Here is a 21,690-nt window from a genome sequence, read left to right on the forward strand (position 1 = left end):
GACGAGAGCCTTCGTTTATTCGGAGCCTGTGTATACCCTCCTTTTCACAAACTGTAGCAGCCTCCAGAGGCGGGGGGATCTTTATGATGACCAAATGGGGAGCGTCAGGGATTGGAATCACTTGCCCAGGAGCGTGTGGTTGGTACCGTTGGGGTTTGAGCCTTGTTCCATCCAGCTCCAGAGCTTGGTGCCTTTCTTGCTCACCACGTGCCGGCCCCAGCTCATCGCCTTGGCAGTGGAGGTGGTGGTGTGCCGAGGCCTTCCTGCACCTGGGTTCTCTGGCGCTGAGAAATAAGTACATGAGTAAAATGACTTTTTTTCTGGATCAGTGACTGTGACCCCATGTGTACACATCTGTGCGTCTGACCCTAGCATTGTAATGCGGGGGCATTTTTGAAGTGATGTGCTAGGGGTGTGGGCAGGGAGTGGGGCTTATGGAGACAACGAGACACTGTCAAACCATAGAGAGGCTTGGGAACCATATGGACCTGGATTTGACCTTGAACAAGTCATTTCACCTGAGTGTGTATAGTGGGAATGATAACATCCGGCTCGCAGAACTGTGGTGAGAATTAGAGATTGTGGGAGTCAAATGATTAGCACCTAATCAGCATTTTACAATAAACGCAAATTCTTCCCTTCTTGTAGAAGAGTGGAGTCTGATGAGAGAGACAGGGAAGTGAAAATTTACAGCCCCTGGATGCCAGTACTGAAGGTGTGAGTTCAGGACTGGGAACATCAGAATGGGCATGGTGACTTATTCCGGGGAAGTCATGGAAAGCTCCCTGGAGGAGGTGATGAAGGGGTTCCCAGGCCTGGAAGAGGTTGGCAGTGGTGCTCCAGAAACTTCATGGTGGCCTGCAATTTATGATGCAGATTTTTCCTCCCTGTGAGATGCTGGTTGAGACAATTTCCTCCTTGGAGTGGCCTGGTTTTTTAGGGGTGGGGGGAGTGCCCACCTGGGTGTAGTTTCTGGACAGAAGCAGTGGGAGGAGGGCACTGGCCAGCATGCTGCTTGGGATTGTGAGTGTCCACAGAGCTGCAGTTTCTCCAAAGGTGTTTTTTGTTTGTTTTTGAGACAGAGTCTCACTCTGTCACCCAGGATGGAGTGCAGTGGCCTGAACCTAGCTCACTGCAACCTCAAACTACTAGGCTCGAGGGATCCTCCAACCTCAGCCTCCCAAGTAGCTAGGACTACAGGTGCGTGCCACCATGCCTGGCTAATTTTTAAAATTTGTTTGTAGGGATGGGATCTCAATATGTTGTTCAGGCTGGTGTTGAACTCCTGGCCTCAAATGATCCTCCTGCCTCGGCCTCCCAGAGTGTGGAGATTACAGCCATGAGCCCCCATGTTCAGCCTCTCCAAATTTGTTTTCAATAAGTGATACCAAGTGGGAGTGATGCTGGGAATCCGAGCAAATATAGACAGGGGAATTGGACAGGTGCCTCGGAAAACAACTGAAACCTCAGATTGGCATTGGGGCAGGGGATCTGGGGGTTCCCTGGGCCCCATGTTGCCCAAAAAAGCCAACAGTTGGCCTGGGTGAACACCCTTAAATGCCTCGTATGTGTTGGAAGGTGCCATGAGACCAGCTGGGCTGTCCTGCCCTGGACCCACCTGCTGCCATCGTGGCCTTTGTTAGGACAGACCTCAAGGGCTGGGCATGCCCGTTAGTTCCTGGGGTAAGTCTATGGCGTGTGGCGGGCAAAAACAGGGCTTTCAATGGGTTTTGCTGGCATGGGGATTCTGTGGCATTAGCATCTGGCTTCTTTCCTTCTGCCACCCCGTCCCCGTGTAGTGCCAGCCACCCAGCCAGGTGAAGGCAGTGTCTAGCTCATTATCATGACCATCAACAACATGGCTGTTATGCAGACAGTGGCTCTGGGGTCAGATGACCCTGGGTTCAAGTCTGACCCCTCACTTACAGTGTGGTCCTAGAGCATTCTCCCAGCCTCTCCCCACCTCTCTGAGCAACTGTAATTGGGAGGTCACGAGGATGAGGATGATGACACCAATAGCATGCTTGTGGTAGACCAGGCACTGTTCTGGGCACTTTTCATATGCTATTCCATGGAATGCGGGCAAAACCCCTCGGAGGTGGGAGGTATTACCAAGACCCAGAGAGGGTCATAGCTTGCTCAAGGTCACAGAACTACAAGATGGATAGCTGGGATTGGATCCCAGGACCCTCTGTCTCCAGAGCCCCTGTTCCCCTCTCCGCTACACACACTGGTTGGAACACAAGGACTGGCATCCCAGCTGGCTTTTGAGCATTTGTGGTTTGTCAGGTGGCTTTGTGGTCAGTGTAGGGTGCTTGTCCAGGGATCATGGAAGTTATTTTCTGGCTTGGATGGGTGGGCCCTTAGAATTCATCCAGTTTGACATCATTGCATTACTGACGGGAAACTGGTGCCAGAGGAGGGGAAGGGACTTGCCCCAGATCATGCAGCCAGCTGGGGCAGAGGCAGGACTAGCTTCAGGACTTCCTGCACAAGGCTGCTGCCTTGTTGCCTGAAGGGGTGTGTGGCTGGGGGCCGGAGCCCAGTTAGGGGCTTGCCGTTCTCTCCCACTCACCTCTCTCAAGTCCTGATGGCTCACCGCAGACAGCCCAGAGACCAGCTAGCTTCCCTGCAAAGGGCCCCATTGGTCACCAGGAAACAAGGTGGGGGAATGTCAGGTGGGGGGAATGTGATGACCCCACGCAGCTCATTCCCTCTGCCAGGTGATGGGACTCACTTTCACCTCCTTGCTGGGAAAACTCCTTAGCAACTTGATTTCAGTGCCACCTCTCTCAGTTGCTCCTGGGTCCCCAGAGGGCCAGGACAGGATGGAGAAGTGTCCTTGCTTAGGCGGCCCAGACTTTCACCCACCCATTTGCCTCTCCCTCCGCCAGGCAGGTAGAGCCAGGGTGACACCGGTGAAGAGCGTGGGCATCATCTCTCGAGGGCGCCTGTGTGCCTCACTTGAGCCTGCTCTCCTGATCCGTCCATGAGCCCTACGAGGTGGGATTGCTCTCCCCGTTTTACAGAGGTGGAGACTGAGGCTTCTAGCTTGAGGTAGGTAGGCCCTCAGGGGATCACACAGAGGCAGATGACTTTCTCAGCTCACCTGCCCTTCCTGGAGAGGTCTGCAGAAATGCCTACAACCTTTGACCCTCTAAGGCCCGCGGGGCTCGTGGCAAGCCCTCAGGAACTGTTTATGGAACGAATGAGTGAGGGGCAAACAAATGAATGCATGCTCCCACACCATGCTGCTGCTGCTTCTGGGAGAGGGCACCCAGCGGGTGTCTGCTGTTGAGTGCAGGCTGTCAGAGCCTTGATAGCACTCAGGATAACTCTGGATGGAGTTGGTGTCCCTGAGGCTGTCACCTCTTCTGGACTCCAAGGAAGGGCCCTATCTAGGGTGTGCAAATATCATGTCCAGAGGGATTTTGGGAGATCCTATTACAGATGGGGAGACTGAGGCCCAGGGCAGAGAAGGGACTTGCTCAGGGTCATGCAGCGAATTAGCAACAGAGCCAGGACGTGAACCAGGACCTCCTGCTTCCTAGCCCAGTACCCTCTCTTCCACAGGGAACTTCCCTGTGGATGTCAGACCCCTCTGCCTCTCCCCTGAGCAACCTTGAACAGACCTGGCCTGCTGGGATCCCTGGAGGAGGCTGCTGTTTCTGGTTGAAAGCAGCTTTGTGTGTCTGTGTGGGTGGCAGTGTGCTGGGGCACACTTGATTAGTGGCTTCTCAAACCTGGCCCCCATCCCCAGCATGCAGCCTGTGCTCCGTCCTGCCCGGGCCATTACTGCCCGCCTGTAATGGAATCGGCTGCCCTGGTTAAGTGTTCACATTAAATTAATACCTCCTCCGTGGAGACGATCAGTTGGCATTTAATTTGTCTTTCCTTCGAGAGCAGCGGAGTACAGCTGGGCAGCCGGGCTCTGATGGGCACGTCTGTGAGGCAGCCTTTCTCGGGGATCAGGGGCTCCATGGAGATGGGAGCCGGGAGGCCACAAGAGGTGGTGATAGGTGTCCCGGGGGGTGGGGCTTGGGGTAGGCAGGAGGGGGCCTCTTCTACACACAGGGACTTGAGCTTATTGGCTGTCCATTTTCGGGGGAGAAGACAGGCTTGCAGTGCGCCACGTGGGAGAGGAAGTCAGGAGGCAAAGCATCCACATGTGCGTCAGTGCTGAGCTGCCCCAGAGGTGAGCCCTGTGTTAGCAGTAGTGGCAGGATTTCCACATTGTATTCCCAGCCCTGCCCCACTCCCACTCCCTTATCAGATTTTTTTTCTGCCTTAAATATGAATTGTCTGTGGTATTAGAGGGGGATGGTATGCAAGGAGGAAGTTGACTTGGTTGTGGTTTTCAGGTTCTCTAGAAGGGCTCAGCAGAAGCAAGTGGGGGCTGTTGGGGGCACGCAGCCCTGACCCCACCGGGGAGCCTGCTCTGGTCTTCCCAACCCATCCGCTTCTGCGAAACTGCATTTGAAGAAAGGGCTCCCCTGGTCTGCCACTGTGCCTGCAACCTCTTCCTCCAGCTCAGATATTATTTTAGAGAAGAACAGCCGGTTGGGGCCCCCAGGCTTGGCCCTGGCTCTGCTGTGAGGCCTGGGGTGAGGCACTGTCCATGCTGGGATGCCTCTGTGCATCTGCAGGTGGGCAAACACAGGAGCTGGGGCAGCTCAGAGCTGAGGGGCACCAGCCAGGCAAAATCTCCCGTGGTCTGAGTCGCCAGGCTCCAGCATGCCCCTGGCCACCTGCACCCAGCCCTGCTACAGTGGGGTGAGCTCCCTGAGGCCAGGGTGGAGCTGAGAGGGTGCCAGCCCTCCACCCGCTGGGAAGGAAGCTGCTCTCTGCCCCCACCTGCCCTCTGCCAGAGGCCAGGCCCACGCTTGGCCCAGAATGAAGTCTTCCACTGAGGGCTCCAGCCCAGCCTCACCTGAGCTCGTTTCCCCTCACTTGAGTGAGTCAGCCGAGGTGTGCCGGCCACTCGCCTTCCCTCAAGGTGTGGGCCGTTTCTACACCTCCCTTGCAACTCTGGAGGTGGGAGGCGGCCACGCGCCGTGCAGTTCACATGGAGCTGCTGAACACCCGTGGTCTGCTGGGTGCCAGGGGTGCTTTCACCCACACGGTCCCCTTCCTGTAGTTCTCACAGCCACCTTCAAAAGTGGGTGGCTGGCTTCCCGACTCACACAGGGGACAACTGAGGCCCAGAGAAGGTAACTGACTTGCACAACGCAACTGGGAAGCGATGGGGCAGAATTTGGACCCGTCTCTTGCTGCCCTGGAGTCTTGGGATGCTCACTCCAGGAGCCCCAGGTTCATCCCTGGAGCCTTCATTGTTTTGCTGGACCCGCACCCACTTTCCTCCTGAGCGGGAGCCTCCAGCCTCTTTCTCTGACTGCACAGGAAGTGAAAAAATCTGTGAGTCAGCCCCACTGCTGGTGACTTCAGCTTGGGTTTCCGCCCCTCTGTAGGGCAGGCTTGTCGGTCCCTTTCCTGCAGGTCTGTGTGTCATCTTGAGCTGACGGGGGAGGGGGAGGCACTGGCCCTGAGTGGGGTGGGGGTGGGGACTGGCATAGAATCTGCCCACCCCCTTTCCCCAGTGGCCAGCAGAGACTTCTCGTCCCTCACGTGGTTCCAGTGGTGGCTCCTCAGGAATGCGAAGAGACCACATCTGGCTGGGGTGGTGCTGCCACCTCCCCCTCCTGGCCACCAGCCCCAGAGAGTGCTTGTTCTGCTAAGATGGTGGCCAAGGCCCCCGATCTCAGCTGCTGTGTGCTTTTGTGGAGTCATTTCCTCTCCCTGCACTCTTTGTCCTGACATCCCTGCCTCCCCTCCCTGGCCCAGGGCTGTGGGAAGTGGGAAAGGGAAGATTTCTCCTTCTCCTGCCTGCTTCCTGCCCTGGCCATCCCTCCCCCTGGCCTGGCCTGGCCTCTCCCAGGAGAGGCTCTGGAGCCGAATGGATGAAGCTGAGTGCAGGGGCTGTGCTGGGAATTTGCCTCCCGTGAGCCCCCTGGGCTGGGATCGTTCAGGCTAAGGATGCTCTGGGGGAAAGGAGCTCTGGCTGGAGGCGAGGGCCATCAGGGCACTGAGGAGTAAGTGCAGCTTTGGATTCATTCAATCATCCATCCATCCATCCATCCATCCATCCATCCATCCAACCAACCAATCCACTCGATAAATACCTGACTCCTTAGCAAGTGCCCAGCCAGTTTTAGGTACAGGGATACAGCAGCAAGCACAGGAATGATCATAACCAGCTCTCTGGGCCTGCAGAAGGACTGGACCCCCACTTGAGACCTGGCTCCTGTGCCTGTTTTCCCACCTAGGCCAGGGACCTTGCCTCTTGCTTCCTCCTTGCCCCATCTCTGTGCCTGAGACCTCCCAAGATGAGTACCAGCCCCCGGTGGTGGTGGGGAAGGTGGAAGTGGCGGTGACCACACGGTGGAGCCATCATTGGCCCTGGCATCATGGGACTGGCTCCTTTGGGCAAGAGCTGTGTGCTGTGGGATCCCACGACCATGCCACTGGGGAAGAGGAGATCCTGGGGCCTCCGCTGCCTTCAGCTGTGGGGCAAACAGTGGACGTGGATGCGAGGCTTGGGGAAGAGGTGACATTTGAGACCAACCTGGGAGAATGGCTAGGGTTTCAGGTGAGGAGGAGAGAGGAAGAGGGGAAATGAGTTACCTGACCTCCGAGCCTCATCTGCAACATGGGGACGATCCCCAGGGGAGGGTTCAGCGGGGTTTTGTAGAGGGAGGTGTGAGTACCTAACGTGGTGGACACCATCGAGAAGGTGGTCAATACATGTCTCTTCTGTCATCCAGCACTAGAAGAGAGAAGGATTTGGAAGTTTTATGAGCTGCCGGGTCAGGGTGGGCAGGGGCGGCTCTCAGTGAGTCAAGCCATGTTGGCCGTGGCTGGAGTTGTCCATAGGCCCTAGGTCTTCATTTTCCTACCTGTAAAGTGGGGACAGGGTAGCTTTCCAGCCCAGTGCATGTGCAGTATGATGGAGGGGATCTATGGAAAGGCCCTGCCCCTCAGAGAACACTGGGATGTGTTTGTCACCTCATTTTCCTCCAGTGACAGGCCTGTCAATATCCTGGAGTCTTCAAAAGACCAGAAAGAACCCCTCCCCAGCCAACAGAACAGCCCCTGGACTGCTGAGGGAGACTCAAGGAAACTGGCCTTTGTACCCTCAAAGTGATCTCTTTATGTTCACTCCAGCCTTCCTTCCCCTTGTAGCCTTAAAGGGCCCAGGCGTAGGATTCTGCCAGACCTGGATTCGAATCCAGGTGCTGCCATTTCCTAGGCAGTCTTTGGGCAAGTCATTTGGTCAGCCGTGGGCTGGGGCTGAGAGCAGGGTTTGTGCAGGCTGAAAGGAAATGATGTCCGCAAATCTCTGACTCAAAGTAGGTGCACCCGTCTCTTGGTGGCAGACAGTGCCTGGCCTGTCCCTTCCTGCTGCCCTCTTTGTTTCTGTTGGTTCCTCTGCCTGAAACACCCTCCCCACTGAAACCTTACTCTTGTGGGCAGACCCAGGGAAGAGGGAGGTTGTGCTTGGGAAGCAGATGTTGAAATCTCCGTGCCAGCAACTTGGTTGACCAGTTCTCAGTTAAGCTGAGTGCTCCCTGGCTCTGGGTGGGTGGGGAGGGAATGCGGGTGTCTGGAGTGCCATAAGAAACACATCGCCCACCTGGCCCTTCACGCCAGTCCTCAGAACGGTCCAAGGACAGAGCTTTTCTGCATTGTCAACACTGGAGCTGGCTGAGCCAGGTTTTCTCCACCACTGCTGGGAGGGATGTCAGGGCGGACGACAGGCTCTTCAGTCAAGCCAGCTGCTGTCCACATTCGGGGTCTGTCCTCAACCTCCTGGGAGCAGGCCAGCCGGCTGCCAACCCAGTCTGGCTTTGGAAATAAAAAGCCCATGAAATCATTTGTGCAAGCTCATCCTGGGGGTGTGGTGTGTGCAGCTCAGGAAACATGATTGAGATGTGGTAGGGTGGAGGGGGTGGGGCGGAAGGAGGGGAGAGGAGAGGTGGAGGGGCTGGGTTGTGTGGTCTTCAGAGCCTGGCCACTCAGTGCCATCTGTAGCTGAGCATCACTAGGGAGCTGTCTGCCCCAGCCCTCGCCTCCTGAACCAGGATCTGCATGGTAATAAGATGCCCAGGTGATTGGTGTGCACATTCTAGGGTGAGACTCACTGCTTTAGAGACTGGACTGGCTTTGAGTCCCAGCTCCCTGCTTGCTAGCTGTGTGACCTTAGACAAGTCACTTTACCTCTTTGAACCTCAGCTCCCTTATCTGCAAGATGGGCTTAGTTAGAAATTCTTTCCCCAGGAGGGTTAATAATCCACATTAAAGCCAGTGATGTGTGTCCAAGGCAGTGAGCCGGGTGTGTGGCACCCAGACCGTACCCCCCAGTTAATGGTTGCTGGTGCTATTGCTGTTATTGTGTCTGGAGAGCCAAAGATCTGGGCTCCCGCTGTCACCTTGGGTGGATTTGGGGCAAGTCTCATTCCCTCTCCGGTCCTCGTTTTCTCCATCTGTACAAGGGGTCTATTGGCTCCTGCCTCGCCTTCCTCATGAGATGGTTGCTCAAAGGAAAAATGAGGGGTGCTGGGCCTCATTCCAAAGGGTCCCTCTGGGGAATGGGAAGTGTCAGGGAGGTGCCCCTGGGTGCCTGCATCCAAGGGAGGAGCCATGTCATTCTTTATTTTTTGTGCCCTTCTTTGCTACTTCTGTTCTTTCTGCAAGATGTGTTAGAGGGCTGGCTCTAGACGCCAGGCTGCAGCCAGAGCCACGCTGGGGCTCGCCTTTGCACCTGCCCTGCTCAGTGGCTTTGGAATTGAGTCGCCTTCCCCACTCTGAGCAGCGTGGCCAGAAGAGATGATTCAGCTTGGGACCTGTGCTCCAGCCTTCACCCCCGAAGGAGGCCCCAGATGCCTTGTGCTCCTGGGCAGGGGTGGAGTGGCTTGGGAACTTTCCCCCCATTGTGATTCCTGTCCCCAACGTGGGGCCTGCTCTTCTCGGCGAGAGATGGCCTGGGACCGGTCCTAGCCTTGCTCCTGATATACTGGGTTATCTGGGCAAATGGCTTGACCACTCGGCCTCAGTGTCCCCATTTATACAATGAGGGGAGGTTCAGTGAGATGGTCCCGGTTGGATTAGGCCCTTAGGTTCCCTCCCTGCCCCCTCTTAGCTTCCTCTGTGCCCTCTAGCCCTGGCAGGAATCCCTTGCCGTCTAGGTCTGGACCCTGGAACCCACGCAGATCTCAGCCTAGCAGCTAACGCTAGGGCTGGGAAAGGCCGGAGAAAAGAGGGAGAGGGAGAGAGTATGTGTCCTCCAGGAGCCCTGGCCGGGGCTGTCTCCTGTGGGAGAGAGGAGGAATTTTCCTCTGTGTGTGCAAACAGTATCCGTTTTCTCTTGTTTCCAAAAGCCGGTGATGTAACCAGCTCTCCACCCCTCCCTCCCCTCTGGCCTATTTTTAGCTGGCCCCGACAGTATCCTAAAAGGGTTCCAGACTGCGCTGCTCCGAGGCCATGTAGGGAGGGTAGCAGTCGGGTGAGGAAGGAGAGAAGCTCCTCTGTCTGTCCCAGGATGGACAGACATCCCAGTAGGGAAAGAACCTGCCCCCAGCTGCCTCCAGGGAGGGAGGAACTGTGTTGAAGGAGCTGGGTTAGGGCCTTCAGGCTTTGACAGTTCCTGGGTCTATGAGGAGCTCCGCAAGGGGATTCTGAGCAACCAGTCTGGAGCCTCCCCACCTGGGTTTCAGTCCTAGCTCCACACTATCTCACCCTGGCCTTGGGCTCAGCTTGTGCCTCTGGGCCTTGCTTTCTGCACCTGGGATAATGATGGGACCCACGCCATGGGTTGTTATGAGGATTGAATTAACTTCATGTAGAACAGTGCCTGGTACAAAGTAAGTCTCAGCGAAGGTGGTTCTGGAATTGGTATTATCATCCAGCCCCAGGGAAGTGCTCCCACCCCTTCCTGCGGTTAAGGGCAGGGGGGTCCACTGAACCCTCCTCTGCCTTCTCCCCTCCCGCTTTTCCTGTTCAGCTTCGGGCAGTATGCATGTGAAAGTAGTGGTGTGGAAGCCCTTGGAACAACAGGGCCTGGCACATAGTAAACGCTAAATCAGTGGGAACTGTATTTATTGAGTTTTGTTTTAATGTAATAACACAAACCTGGGTTTGAATTCCAGCCCCACCCACTGACTCACTGTGTGTCTTTGGGCAAGACGTTTATTTAACCTCTCCGAGCCTCGGTTTCCACAACTGTAAAATAGAATGATAACACCTACATAGGAGAGTTCTGTGTTGGTTTGGGTAGGCTGTAGGGCATCACAATGCTTAGCACAATGGGTGCAAAGAAGAGCCTGAGAGTGGAGCTGGCTGCAGCGTGGCTTCTAAGGACTGGCTTTGCTACTGCATCTTGCAGCAACAGCAGAAGCAGCAGCAAGCAGTGCTTGCACAGCACTTTACAGTTTGCATGCAGGCAGGTGGTGGTCCCTCCCACCCCTCTCTTCGTGAAGTCCTGGGCTCATACCTTAATGTGGCGCTTGTCACCACCAGCTGGTACTCTGGTTATATATCAGCCTGGCTGTCCTCTCACACCACTCCCCTAGGCTGGGAACTCCCAGAGGGCAGGGAGGGATGGATGCCCCAATGCACCTTCCTTGCCCAGCTCAAGATAGGCCCCGGGTGGGTGTTGGGGTTGTGTCTGAGGGCTGGACTGGCACAAGGAGCTCACCTTCTGACCACCTGTTCCTCTTGGCTTTTGCAGATGGGAGGAGGAGCTCGCCAAGCGCATGAACCTTCAGACCATGGTGGACACACTGCAGGAGGTAAGAGCCCTCAGACATCCTGGCCAGGAGAGGCATGCCAGAGAGCTGTGTGGCCAAGGGGCACAGTCTTCATGCGGCAAAGCCAGGACATTCTTGCACAGCCCCTACTCTGTGACCTCCTACTGCCTCAGTCTCTCCTTTATGGAGCCAAGAAATCTCTTCCACTTCCTCTGCTTGGAAGCTAGGAATGGACCAGCACAGTGTTGCACAAGAGCTCTGATGCAGGGGTTGAGAAGCCTGGGTCCGGGTCCCAGGGTGAAAGTCCCAGCTGCTGTATGAGCTGGGACCAGCGACCCTTCTCACCAGTCACTGTCTCCCCACCTGAGGCTTGGACTAGGTGGTCTGTAAGCCCCCAAACAAGAAGGGTGCCCTCGGTTGGGGCTGAAGGCCTTGGAGAGGGCAGGTGGGCACATCACAGGTGGGCTCCCAGCCTGAGCAGGCTCTCTGTGGTGGGCATTTGGAAACATTTCCCTTGCTGCTCTAGCTGGAATCTCTGCATTCTGGGCTCTGCAACTCCCCCGCCTGTGGTGTAACCTGAGCAGCAAACTTCATCTTCTCAGCCTCTATTTTCCTCTCTGTCAAATGGGAACAAAAGTAGCAACCCCCTGAGAAGGCATGAAAAGTTCCTCCAAAAATGTCTAGAAATTGCGTTCTGATACCGAAAGCATTTATCGTCTAAGAAAGTTAGAGACAGATTAAGATAATTGCCAGTGGGTAGAAGGAAAAGTTTGAATGTCTCCCTTTCTTTTATAACGAAAGTGCTTTTTTCTTTATAAATTTAATGGGTTCATGGTCAAATATGTGGAAGCTATTAGAAAAGCACAAAGAAAATACAAATGATCTTCAGTTCCACCCCTCCACAGTTGAAAAACTGGCGTGTGACCTTCCGATCTTGTCTGTGCGGACGCACACCCACGCTCTTTTAGATGCATGTTAGGTCGACACACGTGACATTGTCATTTTTGAAAGCAGAGATGGCCCAATATTGGCAATTTCACACGGATTGATCTCATATTTTTAATGTAACAGGATTGCTTGTTAATTAACCTGCTCTTTTAATACCTGCCATGGATTTTCCCACGTAATAGATAATCCTTTGGAAAGTGTTTTAAGCAGTCGGCAGTGTTCAGTGGGAAGCCAGGCAGGATGAGGTCCTTGGCGCCCCTTCCCTGGCATGCAGGTGCCCAGCTGGGGTGGACATCGGGTGCCTAGGGCTCTGGATTCAGGTGTCCAGACCCTTCTATCCCCAGAGGACCTGGCCCCTCTGAAGCCTCCCCATCTCCGTCCCCGCAGGCAGCACAGGAGGCTGATGCCATCCAGGAGGAGATGAACGAGAAGATCGAGCGGCTCAAGGCCGAGCTGGTGGTGTTTAAGGGGCTTATGAGTGACGTAAGTGCCGCCCGCCGCCCCTGGGTGTCATGACCTCCCCCACACCCATCATGCAAAATGCTTCATTCCCTCCGAGGCTCTGGAGCTCGGCTTCTAGTTAGAATCCTGGCTGGCTGTGTTTGACCGTGAGGATGACGGATGCATTGGATGCATCAGAGACCAGGCACCCTCCTCCCACCCCCTCCCCACTTCCGCTTCCCTTGGTCTGAGTAGAGATGCATTAATCTGCCGCTTAACCCATCCCACCCTCCCCGGGCTCCCTGATGGTCTGTGTGTGTTTGCTCCCACTCCTTCCCAGCTCGCCTTGATGAGGGCAGGCCTTGGTGTCTGGGTGCAGTGGGGTGTCTGGCAGGTTGGGCCCGGTGCCGTCTGGTCTGTGCGGGCCTGAGAGACTCGCAGGCCCAGCGGCCTTCAGCAGGGTTGCTCTGTGAGGTCAGGAAAGGCTGGCGTGCGTGTCTTTTTGACAATCTGGGGCCCCTCTGAATATCTGTGGGTGGGGGGAGCTATTGGCAGCAAAGGGCGTCTTGGTGCTGGGGACCCAGGTCTCCTCCTTCCAACAGTGGGCAGTACAGGGGGAGACCCCACCAGAAGGCAGAAGGGGCCAGAACATGGGTGAGTGAGCCTGGCATGGCTCCTGGTGTGGAGGGGCATGAAGCTGGGTGAGGTTGGTAGAAGCCTCTCAGGACCCTAGTTGGAGGCCACTGGGCTCCCTCTCACTTGTGTCCAAGGGGATCCACCCTGTGGTCCTCAGTGACTCCCACTGCTGGTCGTGGGAGGCATCCAAGAGAGAGAGAGCTGCCTGTGTCGGGGACAGGTAGGGTGTGTGGGCGGGAAAAGAAGGGCTCTCTTTCTCCAGCGGGAGTTTGGCTTTCTTTTTTCTTTGCTCTAACAAAGTAAACATGGATCCTGTGTCTGCTGGGAGGATGCCTTCCAGCCCTTAGGGAGAGCAGCACACACGGTGTCACACTGGCCCCCGACTCCCAAGGCCCCGACCCCATCCCACCCTGAGCAGCGCCGCAGCCCTCCACTCCACGGAAAAGCCTAAGGCACCCTCGGACTCTGGAGGCCTCCCCGCACCATCCCTGCTGACACCTAGGGGTCTCCCCACCTCTCTGCCCAGCCCCCCAGGCTTGCTCCATCCCTCGCTCATGTAAACCCTGCTGTCCTCCCTGCAGCCCATGACAGACCTGGACACAAAGATCCAAGAAAAGGCCATGAAGGTGGACATGGACATCTGCCGCCGAATCGATATCACGGCCAAGCTGTGCGATGTCGCACAGCAGCGGAACTCGGAAGACGTGTCCAAGATCTTCCAGGTGACTAGGGCTGCCCTGCTCACCAGCCAACTCCCCGCTCTCCCAGAGCAGCCCTGGCCTCCAGCCCTGCCCAGCCAACCCCTGTTTCCCTCCACATCCCACTCACTCCCTCCCCTTCCCCGAGAGGCAGAACTACCCGACCCTGTGGCCTCCCCAGGTAAAGGTAGAATCAGGCTCCCCTGGACTCATAGGCTCGTCTGACTGCTTCATCCTATGGCTGGGGAGACCGAGGCCCAGAGGATGATGTGCTGTGCTCAAGGAAGGAAGTGGCAGAAATCAGTCTCCTGCCCCTCCAGGGCTTGGTTCACCAGCCTACACTGTACCCACTGCCCCATTTCCTGTTCCTTCCTCTGGGTGCTAGAACTGGGCATCATCCCCATGGTTGGGGAACCCTGGCCAGGTTATGGGGAGAGCTCGGGGAGCTGGCCTGAGCTCTGGTAGAGGGGCCTCAGACTTCAGAAGGGGAGCTGTTGGCCTTTGACTATTTTTCATTCCCCCCAAAGAGGCTCTCGATACCCCCCCGACCTAACGTGCAAGTGTGGGTGCCCCCGAGAGACGGCGATCAGGTTAGCGCCAGTGAGGCTGTCTTCTGGAGAGGGCTTGGGGGGCCAGTCCAGCCGAATGAGGCACATGTCATTCTCCAGAGGCTGCTTCTTGAGTTTTGGGTTGTGTTTGGCTTTTGCTTGAGCCCAGGGCAATACGGTGTGTTGTCGCTCTGTGTGTGTGACTCTGACGTCGCTGGGCCAGATCCGGGCCTCTCTGGGGCCCTCTCTCCACCTCCATGCCTTCTTGCTGTCCCTCTGCTGGGAACCAGGGGAGGCCAATGCAGCCTTCGTTTGCTCGTGGCTTGTCTGCTTGGAGTGGAAGCTTTTGGTGAACCTTGGGCCGCCTGTCCTTTGCCTTTGCATGTGAGCAGGAGGGCTCTGGGCAGCATGGGGCCGTATGGCCTTTGTCAGGGGTTCTCCGTCTCTCTGGCTGGCTCTGAGATATCCCAGGTGACTCTGTGTCCTGGTCTGGCCTGCTCCTCTCTCCAAACTGTGGGGTTGCTTCTGTGGTAAAAGGGCGAGCTGAGCCGGCGCACCCACCAGGCCACCCAGGGCAGGGAAGAGTCCAGCCCATCTGTGTCCCCTTGCATGTCTCCCACCTCACGCTTCCTGCTAACGCCACCTGCTTCTTAGAGGACCTGCACCTTTCCTGGCACTGACCGGCCCCAGTCACGCTCATCATCCTGTGAGATGCCGGCTCCCTTCCCAGTTCACCCCTCCCCTCCATCCTAGCCGAGCCCCCCAGTTACCTTGATTGCTTCCTTTCCGGTTCAGGTGGTCCCCAAAAAGAAAGAACGTAAGGTGGCTTCCGATGATGACATCTCCGAGCAGGATGGGGAGGTGAACCGGTTCTCGGACGACGAGGTCGGCTCCATGAACATTACCGATGAGATGAAGCGTATGTTTAACCAGCTGTGAGTATCCCCGTGGCCCGCACACTCTCCGTTTCCCCGGATTGCTTGGGCAGGGGCGGTGAATGGGAAGGCTTGGGCTGAGAGTAGCCCGTAGCACTGGAAGAATTTGGATTCATTTCCTTTTTTTTTTTTTTTTTTGAGACAGGGTCTCACTTTGTCACCCAGGCTGGAGGCTGGAGGGCGGTGGTATGATCACAGCTCACTGCAGCCTCAACCTCTTGGGTTTAGGGATCCTTTCATCTCAGCCTCCCAAATAGTTGGGACCACAGGCATGTGCCATCATGCCCAGCTAATTTTAAATTTTTTTTGTACAGACAGCATCTTACCGTGTTGCCCAGGCTGATCTCAAATTCCTGAGCTCAAGCGATGCTCCTGCCTCGGCCTCCCAAAGTGCTGGGCTTACAGGGGTAAACCACTGCATCCAGCCAAGATTCATTTTCAACATTTGTAATTTGGGAAATTTCATATGTTCAGCCTCTCTTGGAAGCTTGAAGAGGTCAGGCATTGCTGAACCTGGGGCACAGTTTAACAGGGCTGGATGGCAGCTGCTGAATCTGGACAGGCGCATACTCTTCCATTCACCAGCATCCTTTATGTTTCCTGTCTGCCATTCTCCTGCCTTTCCTTTGAAAGCTTCCTCCAAAAAAGCGGTGGGAGAAGGGGTGTTCTTGCCCATGAGATACAGGGGCTGGGCTGTCCCCTCCCTGGTCATGTATAAACATGTCTGTGTCTAAGGATGTCATGAACCCAGAAGGGGCAATGACAGATGTGGTCTTATTTGTAGGCTATTTTTTTTTTTTTTTTGAGACGGAGTCTGGCTCTGTCTCCCAGGCTGGAGTGCAGTGGCCGGATCTCAGCTCACTGCAAGCTCCGCCTCCCGGGTTTACACCATTCTCCTGCCTCAGCCTCCGGAGTAGCTGGGACTACAGGCGTCTGCCACCTCGCCCGGCTAGTTTTTTGTATTTTTAGTAGAGACGGGGTTTCACCGTGTTAGCCAGGATGGTCTCGATCTCCTGACCTCGTGATCCGCCCATCTCGGCCTCCCAAAGTGCTGGGATTACAGGCTTGAGCCACCGTGCCCGGCCATTTGTAGGCTATTTTCTTTTCTTTTCTTTTCTTTTCTTTTCTTTTCTTTTCTTCTCTTCTCTCTCTTCTCTTCTCTTCTTTCTTTCTTTTCTTTTTCTTTTTCTTTTTTTTTTTTTTGACAGAGTCTCATTGTGTCACCCAGACTGGAGTATAGTGGCGAGATCTTGGCTCACTGCAGCTTCTGCCTCCTGGGTTCCAGTGTTTCTCCTGCCTCAATCTCCCAAGTAGCTGGGATCACAGGCATGCACATGATGCCTGGCTAATTTTTGCATTTTTAGTAGAGGCAGGGTTTCACCATGTTGTCCAGGCTGGTCTCGAACTCCTGACCCCAAGTGATCTGCCTACTTCAGCCTCCCAAAGTGCTGGGATCACAGGCAAGAGCTACCTCACCTAGCCTGTGGGCCATTCTTGAGCAGACCTTAGCCAGACCCACCTGCACTAGTTTGCCCTTGGTGGGCTGGCTGTGTTGACCACACGGCTTGCAGAAATGGCTCCTGACGTTCACTTGGAGGGGGCCCCACAAATGTCACTTTGCTGACTCCAGACGCCCAGCCTAGGAGATGGGGTATCACTCGCCTTTTGTAGACAGGGAAACTGAGACTCTGAGAGGAGAAGGGACTTGGGCAACGCCGCTCAGCTAGTATGTGGCTGAGCTGGGATTCAGAGCCAGGCCGCCTCCCACACTAATGCACTCTCAGTAGGAAATGCTGCTTGGGGTGGTGGCAGGGTCTGGGCTGGGTATGGTCAGTGGTGGGCGAACCTGCTGGTGCCAGCTCTTAGAAGCTGCTGTACCCACTCCAGGCTCAGTGATGTCATGTTAGTACCTTAAAATTTGCCATTGCAGGAAATCGGCAAATGCTACCAATCAGAGCTCTGGGAGGCTCTGCCACCTCCTGAACCCCTCCAGAGAGGGCATGTTCCTTCTAGCAGATGCCTTTGACATCACTTGTTTCAAAAGCCAGGGGCACGGGCTCTCCTAACCTTCCTGCAGAGCTCTGAGGCTGGCTCAGAATTCCATAGTCCAGAGCTCACTCTGCCTGGCCCCTCAGAGGGGCACACGTGGAGTTAGGACAGAGCTAGGCCCCCAACTCTTGGTCCAGTGCTTTGTCCCCCATGCCACACTCGGAAGAGAATTCTCTCTTCTGTCCCTATTCTAGGCTGACTTTTAAGGTAGACAGGAGGCAGGGGCAGGGTTGGAACTGGGTGGGGACAGGAACTCTTTTGCCTGATACTTCCTGGACCTGCCATTCCTTTGAAACAGAACCGAGATGGGAGCTGTATTTTAGGGGTTTGCTATTTAAGGGTGATAAGGAGACCCCTAGATTCTTGATTCCTCTTTTGATACCCCCCCATCTCATATTCTCATCTTTTGCTGCCTGCCAAGAGGGGCTTTTTTTTTTTAGACAGCCTTGCTGTGTCACCCAGGCTGGAGAGTGTGGTGGTGTGATGTCAGCTCACTGCAGCTTCCACCTCCCGGGTTCAAGCAATTCTCCTGCCTCAGTCTCCGAAGTAGCTGAGATTACAGGCACGCACCAACACACTCAGCTAATTTTTTTTGGTACTTTTTTAGTAGAGACGAGGTTTTACCATGTTGCCCAGGCTAGTCTCAAACTCCTGGCCTCAAGTGATCCACCCACCTTGACCTCCCAAAGTCCTGGAATTACAGGCATAAGCCACTGCACACGGCCAATAGGGGCTTTTGGAAAGAACCAGTGGTTGGATCTAGGTTTTCTGAACATTGCCCTGGGCATTTCTGAGCCTAAGACAGGACTGTATGCCCTGGAGACCCCAGGCTGGGTCCACGTGGTTAAATTAAAGGGCTTCTCTGAAGAAATTATTGTCCTTGCTTTTATAAAGTCCCCAGGGCATTGTTAAGCTGACCAGGAATAGGGTGAGCTACAAAAGGAGACAGATCAGAGTGGAAGCCAGGAGGCCCCACAGGCAAAGGCTCCAGTGTGTGCAAACAGCATTCAGATCCAAGTCAGGCGAGGTTGGCTGCAGGAATGGGCGCCTCAGTGTTGATAAAGCTGAATTGGGTTCACTATGGAATTAGATTTAGCTGGTTGTGAAGTTACCTAAGTTAAAACAATGAACCCTCTGATCACTTTGATCACCCCCCACCCCCATTCTGCAGTTCTGTGTAGGTCACCCTGACCCCACCACAGGTGGGGCCCTGGGCCTTTCCCGTGGACATCTCCGCCAGCTGTGGGCAGGACCTACCTAGCCAGGCTGCCCCTGGCCAGATCTGATGAAGTGTTTGAGTAATGCAGCCGTGTTTTGTTTTGATCCAAGTCGGTTGTTTGGGCTTCAGACCAAGAAGAAGAGGGGGAATGTGCAACTCTCCCCCGGCAGGGCCAAGGCTCCTCCTCAGCCCCACCTTGCAGATTTGTGAAGTGGGGGTCTCTTCCGAGTTCCTTCTCTGGCCCGTCTTTCTGTCCTTTCCAGCTTCCTGTCCCTCGGCTGGGGTTTCCTTCAGATCCCAGACGCTGGGAAGGAAGTGAAGTCAGGAATCAAGTGTGTGATGCAGTGAGGGCTGGACCCTGGTGACTCCGGACCACACGGCCCTCTCCAGCACCCGCCCCCCAGCTCAGGACCCTGGACTCCTATGGACTGCTATGGGAATGGCTTTTGGAGGGGAGCTGGCCCTGCCTGACTCCAGGGGGCGCTCAAGGCAGCTTTTTACCAGACAGCCTTCTTGGGACCTGCCCAGTCCCCAACCCAGTCCATTGGGAACACTCATTGCCCCGGAGGATCCAGGAAGGAGTTGAGGGAGGGTGGGCAATGGGGAGAGCCCTGGGAGGGCAGCCTGGAGACAGGGTCCACACTGTCGTGTGCTACCGATGCCCTGTGTCAAGTGATTTCACTCCTACAGACTCAGCCTTCCCCTTGGAAAGAGGGGTATGTTGGATGAGCTGATCTTTAGGTCTCCTCCAGTTGGAGTAACCAATACATCTTGGGAACCCCTTAGTCCCAGGCAAACCTGCATGGTTGGTTAACCTACTTCTGGTTCTAGCCAATAGGGAGGTCTTGACATCTCCCAGGCTTTGAATTTAAATCTCGTTTCCAGCATGTATTGTTCTAGAAGGCCACTCAATCTCTCTGAGCCTCTGTTTTCTTACCTGTGAAATGGGAATGATAGTTATGCTTACCTCATGGGATTGTTTTGAGGGTGGAATTGTTTTGAGGGCGTTGCATTTTACTGCATGCTTAGTGGCTGGCCCAGTGCCCAGCACCTAACAGGTGCTTGGGGAGTGTCTTGATGGGGAGGAAAAGGCTGTAGGAAACATTTGGCATTCTAGCCTGTTTCTGCTACATGCTAGCTGTGTGACTTTAGACAGTTGAGTTATCCTTTCTGAGCCACCATTTTTTCATCTGTAAAATAGGAATAATACCAACCTTCCCAAATTGCAGAGAAGATGATATTATATTGAGCATCTCACTCAAACGAGGGGCTCAAGAAATAGCTGTTAAATGAATGAGGAAAATTGCAAGATTGGACTTGGAGGAAAATATCTTTAGTCCCAATTAATTAAAGCCTGACATTAGAAAAAAACCACATTTTTAATTGTACAAACAATACATAAATACATTCTGCATTTTAAAAGAGTTAAACTCCTTTTGGATACGGCGAATGTCCCCTTTGGCTACTACCCCTGTCTTTTCTGAGGACAGCCTTGAAGGTGTGTACCTATTGGGCAGCTGCCCCTTTCTGTCCCCTGTATGGGTCCCTGGAGCCTGGCTTCTGTTCAGTCATGCCCTCTGGTGTCACCCCCACAGGCGGGAGACCTTTGACTTTGACGACGACTGTGACAGCCTGACATGGGAAGAGAATGAAGACACGCTGCTGCTCTGGGAGGATTTCACCAACTGCAATCCGACCATCGACCTGCAGGGCGAGGTGAGCCCGGCGCCTGGCTTCCCAAAGGCCAGGACTAGGGACCTGGGGGGCACCTCCTTTCAATGGTCCCTCATCGCTGTTATTTTCCTACAGCCCCCACCACCCAGCTAAACTATCCCCTTTGGGCCGGGCGCGGTGGCTCACGCCTGTAATCCCAGCACTTTGGGAGGCCGAGGCGGGCAGATCACCTGAGGTCGGGAGTTTGAGACCAGCCTGGCCAACATGGTGAAACCCCACCTCTACTAAAAATATAAAAATTAGCCAGGCCTGGTGGTGTGCACCTGTAATCCCAACTACTCGGAGGCTGAGGCAGGAGAATCTCTTGAATTCAGGAACCAGAGGTTGTAGTGAGCCGAGATCGTACTCTGCACTCCAGCCTGGGAAACTGTCCCCTTTGTTCTATTTCCCCAGCAAGAAGAAAACTTGGGCAACTTGATCCACGAGACCGAATCCTTCTTCAAGACGAGAGACAAGGAGTACCAGGAAACGATAGGTCAGATCGAGGTGAGGGCTCGGGATGTGGAGCCCACTTGTGAGGCTCTCCTGAGGTCCACGTGGTTGAGATCCTGGCGACCAAATGCCCATGTGTCATGGGCAGGGGCTGGTAGAGTGGGACAGGCATAGGATTGGGAGTCAGGAGGCCTCAGGGGCGACTAACATATTTCTTAGGGCCTCAGTTTCCTAATCTGTCAAATGGGGGTGGTGATCCTTGCCTGCCTCAGAGAATTAAAAAGAATATATGTAGTTGAGAAGACGATCCCATAATAACCACAGAGCTGACATTTGAGTGATAGTGAGTGACGCAAGGTGCTGAGTCCACCCGGTATCCTTACCTCCACCCTATGCAGTAGGCACTATGCACCCCTTTTACAGAGGAGAAGATGAGGTTGGAAGAGACCAAGTGACTTGCCCAAGGCCTTGCAGCCAGGAAGCAGCATTGAAGTACAATTCTCTCTGGCTCCAGAGGCTGTGCACGTGATCACTTCTATAAATGACAGTCATTGCTATTGTGCAGGAGAAAGGGAAGCCCAGCTCCTTCCCTAGAGGAAGTATCACTTGATAGAGGACAAGAGCCAGAAACATGAAAAAGCCTTCAGGATTTTTGTAATCAGGTCTGGATAAAGGAACCCAGAGATACCGAGTTCTCAGAACCGGGTGGGGCACATCAGAGCCAGGCTGCTGCTGGGATTGCTAGACAACCATTCCCCTTTGGCCAGAAGAAGTTCTAGGGGACGTGGAACCATGTGCAGAGAGCAGAGGGTGAGGGAGGTTGATGTCCAGAGGCCGGGTCCTGATGGTGTGGTGTCCAGTGGTGGACTCAATGGCACCATCCCTGAGGAATCCAGGAGGGGAGGTTGCTGAGGCTTCTGCCATGAGGATGACTTGCCCTCACCCTTATTCCTCATTGGTTCCTCCCAGCTGGAGCTGGCCACAGCCAAGAGTGACATGAACCGGCACCTACATGAGTACATGGAGATGTGCAGCATGAAGCGAGGACTGGATGTGCAGATGGAGACCTGCCGCCGGCTCATCAAAGGCTCCGCAGACAGGTACCCGCCTGTCCTCCCAGGGGATTCAGCTATGGCGTCCTTGGAGGGGAATTCCCAAGGCTGCAACTCGGCCATGTTTCATACTGCCAACCTATCTCTCTGTCTGTCCGTCCGTCCATACATACATCCAGTGACTGTTAGCACACCT

General features: G+C 54.9%; 1 protein-coding gene across 2 annotated transcripts in view; it reads left to right on the forward strand.

The window, feature by feature from the left end:
• The window catches only part of IFFO2 (intermediate filament family orphan 2), a 50,799-nt gene that overhangs the window by 23,245 nt on the left and 5,864 nt on the right, over positions 1–21,690 (forward strand). Inside the window, exons 2-8 of one of the 2 annotated variants that reach the window (XM_033228089.1) lie at positions 10,784–10,844; positions 12,138–12,233; positions 13,409–13,549; positions 14,869–15,008; positions 19,872–19,992; positions 20,404–20,496; positions 21,412–21,542. In XM_033228089.1, coding sequence (XP_033083980.1) covers positions 10,784–10,844; positions 12,138–12,233; positions 13,409–13,549; positions 14,869–15,008; positions 19,872–19,992; positions 20,404–20,496; positions 21,412–21,542 — 783 coding nt within the window. The remainder of the gene's footprint in view (positions 1–10,783; positions 10,845–12,137; positions 12,234–13,408; positions 13,550–14,868; positions 15,009–19,871; positions 19,993–20,403; positions 20,497–21,411; positions 21,543–21,690) is intronic. The other variant, XM_033228091.1, reaches the window with a different exon arrangement.

This window comes from Trachypithecus francoisi, unplaced genomic scaffold, assembly GCF_009764315.1.
Source record: "Trachypithecus francoisi isolate TF-2019V2 unplaced genomic scaffold, Tfra_2.0 Lachesis_group12, whole genome shotgun sequence".
Taxonomy (NCBI): domain Eukaryota; kingdom Metazoa; phylum Chordata; class Mammalia; order Primates; family Cercopithecidae; genus Trachypithecus; species Trachypithecus francoisi.